This window comes from Candida jiufengensis (genome assembly GCF_024610255.1).
Source record: "Candida jiufengensis strain CBS 10846 chromosome Unknown scaffold1, whole genome shotgun sequence".
Lineage (NCBI taxonomy): Eukaryota > Fungi > Ascomycota > Pichiomycetes > Serinales > Debaryomycetaceae > Lodderomyces > Lodderomyces jiufengensis.
Genome location: NW_026261562.1, coordinates 1785356 through 1796788, shown reverse-complemented (window position 1 = coordinate 1796788; position 11433 = coordinate 1785356). Strand labels below are relative to the sequence as shown.

The 11433-nt window shown below is 25.1% G+C and overlaps 5 protein-coding genes across 5 annotated transcripts; 3 read left to right on the top strand and 2 right to left on the bottom strand. All coding sequences in view use genetic code 12, as the record gives it.

Moving 5' to 3' along the window:
- Positions 1–1681: 1681 nt before the first annotated feature.
- CTF1 (Ctf1p) lies at positions 1682–4861 on the top strand (the record flags this gene model as incomplete). The annotated part of the gene is made up of 1 exon (XM_051765247.1): positions 1682–4861. One exon carries the CDS (start codon positions 1682–1684, stop codon positions 4859–4861), a length of 3180 nt encoding a protein of 1059 aa, XP_051618580.1.
- Positions 4862–4960: 99 nt separating this feature from the next.
- Positions 4961–6100, bottom strand: KGF54_004537 (uncharacterized protein; the record flags this gene model as incomplete). The annotated part of the gene is made up of 1 exon (XM_051765246.1): positions 4961–6100. The coding sequence occupies one exon, from the start codon at positions 6098–6100 to the stop codon at positions 4961–4963; it is 1140 nt and encodes a 379-aa protein (XP_051618579.1).
- Positions 6101–6285: 185 nt separating this feature from the next.
- Positions 6286–6924, top strand: KGF54_004536 (uncharacterized protein; the record flags this gene model as incomplete). Its single annotated transcript, XM_051765245.1, has 1 exon — positions 6286–6924. The coding sequence occupies one exon, from the start codon at positions 6286–6288 to the stop codon at positions 6922–6924; it is 639 nt and encodes a 212-aa protein (XP_051618578.1).
- A 137-nt stretch (positions 6925–7061) lies between these two features.
- Positions 7062–9401, bottom strand: KGF54_004535 (uncharacterized protein; the record flags this gene model as incomplete). The annotated part of the gene is made up of 1 exon (XM_051765244.1): positions 7062–9401. The coding sequence occupies one exon, from the start codon at positions 9399–9401 to the stop codon at positions 7062–7064; it is 2340 nt and encodes a 779-aa protein (XP_051618577.1).
- A 1206-nt stretch (positions 9402–10607) lies between these two features.
- Positions 10608–11390, top strand: KGF54_004534 (putative acireductone synthase; the record flags this gene model as incomplete). Its single annotated transcript, XM_051765243.1, has 1 exon — positions 10608–11390. One exon carries the CDS (start codon positions 10608–10610, stop codon positions 11388–11390), a length of 783 nt encoding a protein of 260 aa, XP_051618576.1.
- Between the last annotated feature and the right edge of the window lie 43 nt (positions 11391–11433).

Genomic DNA, 11433 nt, shown 5'->3' with positions numbered 1-11433 from the left:
TAAAAATCTATATTTTATTGATGTAGTTTGTTGTAATATGATTTTAATAATTACTACTTTTTGCTACTACTGTTTATTCTATGAAACTGAATTTATTATAGCAAAATTATATTCAAAATTTTTCACTTTTTTTTTAATTTTGTGTATGTGATGTGTTTTGATTGTTAAAATTAAATTTTGTTAGTACTACTTACATTATTTACTGCAGTATTATAATTAACTATGTAAAGTTTTTGAAATTTCTACACGTAAAAGTTAAATCTACGGATAATAATGTCCGAAAATTAACTATGTAACGCGTGATCACATATATAAATCTCAGACGATATAATAAATATAGACACCAGTAAAAAATTTAATTATTGTGCTATTCAATTTCATTTTAACTTAAGTGTCTAATGTGAGATTTGAATAAAATTGATTGAAAAATAAAAGGGATTGCAAATAAGTACAATTACTTTTAGTAAATGTACTTTTTTTGGTGAATTTTGCATAAACTTTAATATAAAAGTTTTGAAATCATAAAACAGGATTGTATATTTTTATTAGTTTTTAATCATTTGCCACAAACTTTGGAATTATAAACAATTTGAAATTGTAACATACTATTAATATGAATTTTAATTAATTATTTTATTTAGAAAATAATCATTAATCCAATATGGAAAATTAACGGTTTCATGGTTACAAAAGTCAATTATAGTTTCAAAACAATTGAATTTAAGTAATTACAATATGTATTATATACTAAAAAAGTATTAAATTCAGGGGTATTAAAACAAAAAATATAATTGTCAAGAATTGACATTTTTTTGAACTTAATTTAACATAAACTTTATTATTATTGCAGGATAATCTTTTACATATTAAAAGATCCAGCACTTCAAAGACTGATGAAAACTTGTTTCATGTTTAGTGAAAAATTATAAACATTTGTGTAATAATTTCACATAAATTTTTACTAATTTTTGATAATCAATTTTTTAATGATATAAAATTAAAATAATTTATCAAGTAGCATAATCAACTTCGTTATTGCTTTAATTGATATATTAAATTAAGATTCTAAAGTCTAATTATACAATTATTATAATAAAAGGATAAGTTTGAGGTGAAAAGAAATTATAAATATTGTAAATCTATTTAAATATTTTTTAATAATAATATTATAATCTAATATTAATCTATTTAAGAAGTCAATCTTTTTCGTAAGTTCACATTAATTTTAATAATTAACATTTGTTTTTGATGAATGAATTGATGAAAACTTTTGTAGAATTAAAAACTCGTAAATCATATATCATTTTATATATAAATTATTATACTTTCCTTTTCATTTCTTACTACCTTTAATATTATGAATATTGTTAATTATTACTACTAACAATCTTTATTACTACTACTATAATAATAATAATCTATCAATTTGTTAAGAAAAAATTATTATTTTTTAATTCTCTAATACTAAAATTTTTTCTGTTTCTTTTTTTACAACCAAAAATTCAATTCTAATTTATTTTTACAACCAACTTTATTATTTATTCAACAAATTTATATATGAGTTTTATGATTAATTTCAATATCAACCAATCAAAATAAAATATTGATAAACATATTTCAATTATATCAATAAAAATAACGTCTAAATATTAAATCAAGGGAAATAATCACAATAAATAAAATGAAGGAAACAATTGAATCAAATTCAAATAACTCCGAAATTAATGATTCCAATAATTCTAATAATAACAAAACTGACAATAATACAACCAATGATACTAAAAAGAACATAAATGATAATACTACGACAGCAAATTTAACAGCCAATACTAATGAAACAACCACCACTACTCCTACCACAACCACAACCACCAAATCAACCAAGGCAAACTCCAAAACTGATAAACCAAAAGCATTTACAATCAAGTATAAAAGACCAAGAGGATCAAGAGCTTGTACAGTTTGTAGATCAAGAAAAGTTAGATGTGATGCTGAAATTCATATACCATGTACTAATTGTATAACTTTTGGTTGTGATTGTGTTTTACCAGAAGTTAAAAAAAGAGGTAATCAATCAGGAGAAACAAAAGCTAAAAAACAAAAACTAGCTCAACAACAACAACAGCAACAATTACTGGAGCAACAACAGTCACAGGAACAACGACAACAATCTACAAACAATACCGACGAAGCTTCTTCAATTAATAAAAATGATAAACCAGAAACAAAAGAGAAATGTATAAAAATTGAGGAATCAGCTTCACCTTCATTACCAACTAATCATCAACCACCTAAAGCATCATCATCTTTATATACAAGTCATACAAAAAATCATGGTAATACTAGTGAACCAATATTAAATATATCACAAGTCAGTGTACCACCTTCATTAACATCATCATATAAAAATAGACCATCAATGCATAAAAAGGAATTACTTTCTTCTAAAATAAAACCATCTTTAACATTTCTTGGTTCATCATCAATAGCAGTATTACCACAAAAAGTTGGTGAAAATCACGTTCAATTAACTGAAGATGTTTTTGAAATAAATGATACTGGATTAGATTCAGTTGAATTGGAAATTTTAAAATTAAGAGGTGCATTTTTATTACCAAATAAAGAATTAGCTTCGGATTTAGTTGATGCATATTTTGAACATGTTCATCCTTTAATGCCAGTTTTAAATAGAACTTTATTTATGAAAAAATTTAATGATCCAAATGATAGTCCAAGTTTAATGGTTTTACATGCAGTTTTATTATGTGGTTGTAGAGTTTCCAAAAATCCATTATTATTAGATTCCAATGGTTCAAATAATCTAGCAAGTTTAACATTTTTTAGAAGAGCAAAAGCATTGTATGAAACTAATTATGAAAGCGATCCTGTATCAATTATACAAACTTTAATTTTAATTGGTTCTTATTGGGATGGTCCTGAAGATGTCACAAAAAATTCTTATTATTGGTCAAGAGTTGCAGTGGGTCTAGCTCAAGGTTTTGGATTTCAAAGAGATGTAACAAAATCAAAAAGTTTAACATTATCGGAAAAAAGAGTTTGGAGAAGAATTTGGTGGTGTTTATTTGAAAAAGATAGAAATGTTGCAATTGCATTTGGTAGACCAGTTGTTATTGATTTAAATGATTGTGACGTACCAATGTTAACAACTGATGATTTTGATGAAAATGATTCAGATTTAGGTATTGTTTCACCTTACCCAATAAATGAAACTCATGCATTATATTTTATACATTTAATCAAATTAGCTGAAATTACCGGTATAATTATCAAACATCAATATAGTGTTAAATCAGAATCTATGAAACGAAGAAATGCTTTTTCAATTATTGAACATTGTGATATGTTGATGGGTATTTGGTTTACAAATTTACCTTCACAATTAACATTTTCATTAGCTGACTCATCAAGTCAAAATTTTTATGCATGTTTATTAAATGCTCAATACTATAATAGATTATTTTTGATTCATAGATCAAATTTAATCAGAATGGCAAGATCTTCATCAACTAATCCAAATAATTATAAATATCCAAGTTGGGGTATAAGTTTTCAATCTGCAAGAATGATTTCAATAATTTCAAAAATTTTGTTAGATAGAGATTTGTTAAAATATGTTCCAACAATGTATGTTTATATTGCATTCAGTGCATTAATTATGTTAATTTATCATGTTGACTCAACAAATACTGTCATTGCTACAACTGCAAGTGATTCCATTTTCATATCAAGAGCAGTGTTAATGAAATTATCAGAATATTGGCCAATTGCTGGTTTATTAATTAAATTATTTGATAAATACGCTAATGATAAAATTAAAAGAGCAAGTGTTATTGAAAATGGTTCAAGAATTGCTGAAGAAAAAGAAAACAATGCAAATGAAAAAATAGGTTTATCAACAAATTCAATCACTATGTTTAGTCAACAACAACAAAAACAACAACAACAACAGCAGCAACAACAACAACAGCAGCAACAAAAAATAAACCAGCGTCTTCGAATTCAAAATCCATACAACCACCCATCACCATTACCACAACAACAACAACAACAACAACAACAAAATTATCAACCGCAACCTGTAGCACCACAACCACAACCAATTACACTGCAAGTCAGATCAAATTTTTCTCCAGGTTCAACAACATCTGGAGTTTCACCAGGTAGTAACGCATACTATGATTATCAAACATCACAACATCACGCACGTCAGCCAACATCACAACCAAACCATCAACCACAAGACTCTTCCCTCACTTCAAGAACTCCACAAATTGAACAATTAATTCAACAATATAAAGTACCAATGAAATTAGCTAATGCACAATCTGAAGGAAGTGATAAACAAACAACAGATACTTCACCAACATCATCAACAAAATCATTTCCAGATATAAGTTTAGTCACAGAAAATATTCCAAATAAACAAAATTTTTTTGAAAATTTCGAACCAACTCAATTATTTCCAACTTTTAGTGTACCTGCAACAAGAGTTCAATCACCAGCTTTAGAAGATATGGGTAGTAATATATACAATATGGGTTCAAATGATAATAGTACAAGTATGACTCCAGTTACTTCATCTTTTGAACAACAACCAAATCAGCCAATTGAAGATGACAATAACAATCAAAATGTTAATAATAATAATGAAGAATCATCACATTTAAATCCAAATGCTAATCCTAATCCTAATAACAACAATAATAATAATAATAAAAACAACCCATCAACTCCAGGTTTCCAAACTAATTTCATTGATTCTTCATTTATTAATATGAATTTACAATCTGGTATTGATATGAATGATGATTTCAATTCATTATTCAATTTTATGAATTAAATAAAATATTAGAAATAAAATCTATTCACAAATAAAATATGTATTACTATATAATATAATATATGTATAATGACAATGACGTTAAAGTGTTTTAAAGAGTTACTTTCTCTTATTGTTAATTTTTTTATTTTTATTTAATTTTTTCAAATTTTCTAAAATTTCTTCACGTCTTAATTTTTGAGAATATCCAATACAACTTTGTATATAAGTTTCATAAATTTCATAATCTTTTCGTAATTCAGATAATTGATTTAACCATATAGAATTTAATTTTATTAATTCAATTTTTATATTTTTAAATTGCTCGAGTTTTTCATTTAATTTTATTTCATTTTTAATTGAAATTAAATATTCATAAGTTGAATTTTCTAAAAGATTTATTTCGTATTTTGATATAAGTTTCTTGGTGTCTTTTATTAATTTTGTTTTTTCATCAATAGATATTTGTAAATCTTCTAAATTCGGTATAGGAACAGTCCAAATTAAATCATGTTCTGATATGGATTTTTTTCTTTGGTGTTGGTTTGTTGGTGGTTGCAAGTATGAAGATGAACTCAGGGGTGGTTTTGTGGTTGATGTTGTGGAAGCATTTGGTGTTACAGGTTTCAATTCATCTAAATTTATAGGTATACCTAATTTTATTAATAAATTATGTCTTATATCCAGTTTTATCCAATTTGATGGTTGTAAATATGGTAATTTTGATATTTGATTATATATAGTTTGAGATCTTTCATTTAGTAAAGAATCTGTTGTTAATTTTTCATTTATTATTGTTGTTGATGATGATGATATGAATAATTTTGACATTAATTTTGCTAAAGATTTTTCAAATTCTATTTTGTTATGGAATGAAGAGTCTGGAATTGCTATGTTATTTGTGGTGGTTGGTTGTGATTCAAACTCGTTGAATTCGTCAAACTCTTCAAAATCGTCTTCTTCTTTTTGGTTGTGATTATCTTGATTATTTGTTGTCGATGGTTTTGCTTCTTCGAAATCATCAAAGTCGTCGTCGAAATCTTCTTCTTCTTCTTCTTCTTCTGTTTCTTTTGCAGATGAATCAATTTGAGGGTTTTCGATTTCAGTTTCTTCTATTTTTGACTCTTTGTTGGTATTATGTAGTGAATTATTTTCTGGATTTGATTGATCATTGATTTCTTGATCATTTACATTTTGCTCAATTAGACCGCCATTTGATTCTTTAATTATCGTCCCAATGTATTCATTCTCATCAGTCATATTATATGACAAATAAGTAAACTTATCAACTGAAGTGTTGAATATTATTTGAAAATGGTTCGAAATCTCGAAAAAAAAAGTAACACATATTTTTGCGTTTACTTTCAATTTACATAATTATATAATTAAACTTTTTGCAACAATAATAAAAAATACAATAAACTACAAGTATCCAACTCATATAGATGTCTCCACCACTAATACTATTCTCAATAGGCAACCCTGGTCCTCAAAACAGACACTCAACAGGTCACATAATGCTTAAACCTCTAATTGACTCATCACAAAATGTAAAACAACTACATACAAAACTGACTTATTCCATAACATCAAATTCAAATAAATCTATTTATTTTGTTAAATCAAATACGTACATGAATGAAAGTAGTAAGGCGATGGAAAGGTTGTTCAAAGATGAAAACCTACCTTTTGGTTGCTTAATAATAGTACTATATGATGATTTTGAATCAAACCTTCCAAATGTTAAATTATCTAATCTTAAAAAAAATGAATCACATAATGGATTAAAAAATCTACAAAAATTTACTACAAGTCAAAATTATAAAATTTTAAAATTAGGTCTAGCTATTGGTCCAAAACCTCAAAACTCTAATAAAGAAACAATGAGTTCTTGGGTACTTTCTCCTTTCACATTAGAACAAAAACAAATTTTTCTAACAAAATCTTTTGAATTGTGTACTTTTTACCTAGCTGAAATTATTGAAAAGATTCAAGAGTCTGAGAATGGTGAATTGGGTGATATTGGGAAATTTGATGCAAGAATCAAAAAAATGTATAAGAAACAATCAGAAACTGATGAGTAGACTATATGAAAAAAAGATAAAAAGAGATTACTGGTAGAAATAAAACTAGACTGATAAAATATTTGTAAATTCTCAAAAAAAATTGTCTAAATATTCGTTTATTATCTTTATAAAATCTTTATCAAAAAGTATTTATTTTAAAAAATTGTATTTCGTCTAAGTTTCAATTTTTCCCTTGAATTTCTTGGAGAATTACCATTATTATAAGCAACATCAGAATCATAAATATCACTTTCTAATCCATCTTCATCATCACCATAAAAATCATCTAGTTCATCATCATCAGCTTCATCTAAAGAAGCTATATATTGATCTTCTAATTCTTTTGAAGTTAATCCGATAGATTTTTTAAATTTTGTGAAATCATAATCACTTGGTTCATAGTTTTCATCTTCATCATCTGATCCGAGGGCTACATTCATTTTACCTTCTTTCATTTTGTTGGTAGTGATTTGTCTTCCTTTTGCTATTGATCTTTCAATTGAAATTCTATTTTTAATAAATAATAATTTAGGATACATTGATCTTTCACCTTTTAATATAATTTCTTCTAATTGTTTTTCAGATGGATCAGATAAGATATACCAAAAATCTTTTAATTTATTTCTTGGCCAAATGGTTATAGATCCTGTAAAATTTTGTAACCATATATTAGACCAATCTTGTTGTAAAACATTAGGTAAAAGATCTAATGATTTTACAATTTGTAACCATTTTTTAATTTCTAATCTAAATAATTGTTCTAATGCAGTTGCTATAAATCCACCTCTAAATGATGCAAATTTTTCTCGTGTGGTTTTACGTTTAGACATGGATACTGGTCTTCCAACTGTTCCCTTTGGTGCAAAAAAGAATAATGAAATATGAGGATTGACTTGTGATACAATAGTGAAATTGACATGATAATAAGTATTTAATGCATCAATTGGTATATCTGTTCTTAATGATCCATCTCTCCATTTACTACCTAATGAAAAAGGAACCAGTTGACCAGTTTCAGGATTTTTCATCATTAATACTACTGGATTTAATATACCTGGAACTGCTGAAGATGCTAATAAAGTTGACCAAATGATACAATGTGGTGAAGTAATATCATTACATAATATAACTGGTGAATGAGGATCTGCTGGTACAGTACTTATATTTAATTTTCTACCAGTTCTTTCAAAAGCTTCTTCAAAAGTAGTTGATCCTCTTGTAAAAAAATTTGATTTTCTTGCCCATGCAACAGCATCAAATCTTGCACCAGTCTTAATAAATCTAGGGATCCATACATACCAAGGGTCTTCGCATGCAGTAATCTTTCTTGCTAATTCAGGAACTAATAATTTATGTAATTCTTCATTTGTTCTTGTACATACTAAAGCTGCAATTAATCCACCACCTGAAGTTCCAGATACAATATTTGGTAATAAATCATTATCTAATAAGGCTTTAGCAACTCCAAAATGAGTATATGCAAAACATGCTCCACCACTTAAACAAAGTGCTGATTTACCATAATTTTTAGAAACAATTTTAAAAAATTTCCATTTAACTTCAATATTTAAATCATTAGTATTTAAGATTTTATCAATACAAAGGACAACTTCTTCATTATATTCTTGAACTAAATTTTTTGTACCATAATATCTATGAGAATATAATTGACGATTTTCAATACCTGCGAAATTTCTTTTTAAACAACCTTGTAAAAGTATTAATAATTCTGATATTTTATTTTCTGTTCTTGCCTTTTTTAATTTGATTAATGTTAGCCTCACAGTCTTATAGTCATAATATGAAAATTTTGGATTCTCTGACCATTTATCTAAATGTAAATATTTATCTAATTCTTTAGCATTTTTAATCCATTCTTCATAACTTGTAGAATTTCTTAATTTATCTCTTAATTTCTTTCTTTCTCCAGTCCATGTAAAAAAATATTCACTTAATGCAACATAAACTCTTACAATAAAATATAAAAATCCCAATATTGCAATCCAAATAAATACAAATATTAATATTGGCCATCGTAGTAGTGTATAACTTGCACTATTTCTAAATTCATTTTGTAGTATTTTAAAAGTTGAAGGTTTATGAGTTTGTTTATTTTTATTTTTAACATTTGATTTTGTCTTCTTTTTAATATTTTCATTATTTATAGGAAACCAATCACTTTTTGAAGTAATCATATCAGGTTTTGTAGTTGGTGTTATACCTAATTCAGCACCTTCATTTAATAATTTCCTAGTATTATAATTACTATCAGACATATAACTTTCATCTTGATCAATTTCTTCAGTTCTCAGTGATGATGTAGAACTTATATCATCATCATCATTTAAATCTATAGGTTCATTTTTTGGTGTAGGAGGAGTTGTATTTATATCAGTATCATAATCTTGCCATATCAATGCTTTAGCAAAATCACTTATATGATCTTCATTTATATAATCTTTGTCTTCTTCAAATAATGGTTTTCTTCTTGCCATTTTTTTTGAATTTTTATATTTTTTCTTATATGTATAGAATCAATATAATAATACCTTAAAATGCATAGAATTGTATAATATAGTAGTTGTTGGAATAATTGTTTGAATAATAAAATTGTCTTTAATAATAATTAATAAATAGATATAGATATATATACTGATCTTGTCGTATAATATAGTTTTGATGAAAACTCAGTTTGAAAATAATAAATGATAATTTATTAATTGCTTTTATTATATATTTTCTAAGTAGTTATTTATTTAATCTGATAGAATTTAAATTTATCTTAATAATAGTAGATAAGTGCTACCAAATTCTTAGTCATTTTATTGGGGTTATTATGAATTATCTTAAGAGGTAATTTCTTTTATATTGAACAAATATTTACAAATATGTTTAAATCTCATAACCTTTTTATAAGTTAACAAACAACCAGTAAAAAGGAATAAAATTATAAGTATTAACTACAGTATAATAATTTAAAACAATACCAATATGAGAACTGTATACTCTTTTTAAGCCCTTTCGTTGTTAATTTGAAATAATTAAATTATAGTTTTATGTCATTTTTTTCAAAAGCTTCACTAAGAAAATGTCAAGTGATTTTTTTTTTTTTTTTTTGGACTTCTTAGATAAATTTTAATAATAGAAGATTTTAATTTGTTTTATATTATTTACGATTTATGGTCTATAATTTTTAATATTAATAACCAATAAAATGAAAAAATGAACAAGTCTCATGGTTGAAACATAGTTAATAAATTGCTTCAATCTAATGAGAGCACTAGTAGTTTAGTTCAAGGCTATACTATATTTCAACCACGGTAGAACTTCTGTATACTTACCTCTACTTAGTAATATAAAGTTGTAAACGTTTCATTATTTTATAATATTTAAAGTTATTGTCTTCATTTTTAATTTCAAGAAAAGTAATTGACTACATTCAAGGTTCAAATTAAAAAGCTTGTATTCAATTTGAATTTACACTCTAAGTTAAAAATAGCATGTGTTTTTTGAAATTTGATGAAAACTCATGAACTCGTTTGAAACACAATTTCTTAATCGAAAAAAAAATGCTATTAAGAAAATTACAAAACAGTGTCTGAAAAATAAATTATCATAAGCATATATTACTATTAAATCAAATATTACTTTTTTACAACCAAAATTTTAAAGTTTTACCTACAACAAACCAATTAAAATTAATGACAACATCACCAATCAAAAAGTTGGACTCAATTCATTCAGATTTAAAAAATCAATCTAAAATAGATACTATAATATTAGATATAGAGGGAACAATATGTCCAATTACTTTTGTAAAAGATAAATTATTTCCATATTTTATTAATAAATTACCTACAATACTTGAAAAATATAATTATCCATTAAATTCAATATCTGATAAAGATCCAATTATTAATGTATTAGAAAATTTACCATCAAATATAACAATATCAGAAACAACAATTTATAATTATTTAAAAAATTTAGTAGATAATGATATAAAAGATCCTGTTTTAAAATCTTTACAAGGTCTTATATGGGATCAAGGTTATAAATCTGGTGAATTAAAATCTCCAATATATAAAGATTCTATAGAATTTATTGAAAAATTTCCTTCAACAACAAAGAAAATTTATTTATATTCATCAGGTAGTATAAATGCTCAAAAATTATTATTTGGTCATGTTGATGTTAATGGTAAATCAACAAATTTAAATAAATATTTATCAGGTTATTTTGATATAACTACTGCAGGTTATAAAAATGAATATACTTCTTATACTAAAATTTTAAGAGAAATTAATAAATTAGATCAATCACAATCAGTATTATTTTTAAGTGATAATATAAATGAAGTTAAAGCTGCTATAAAAGCTGGTATGCAAAGTTATATTGTTATTAGACCAGGTAATGCTCCAATACCTATTGAAGAAAAAAATGGATATAGAACAATTACTTCTTTATATGAAGTAGATATATGATAGAGAGACATGTATAGAGTTATTTATTTAATTTTCAAAAAAA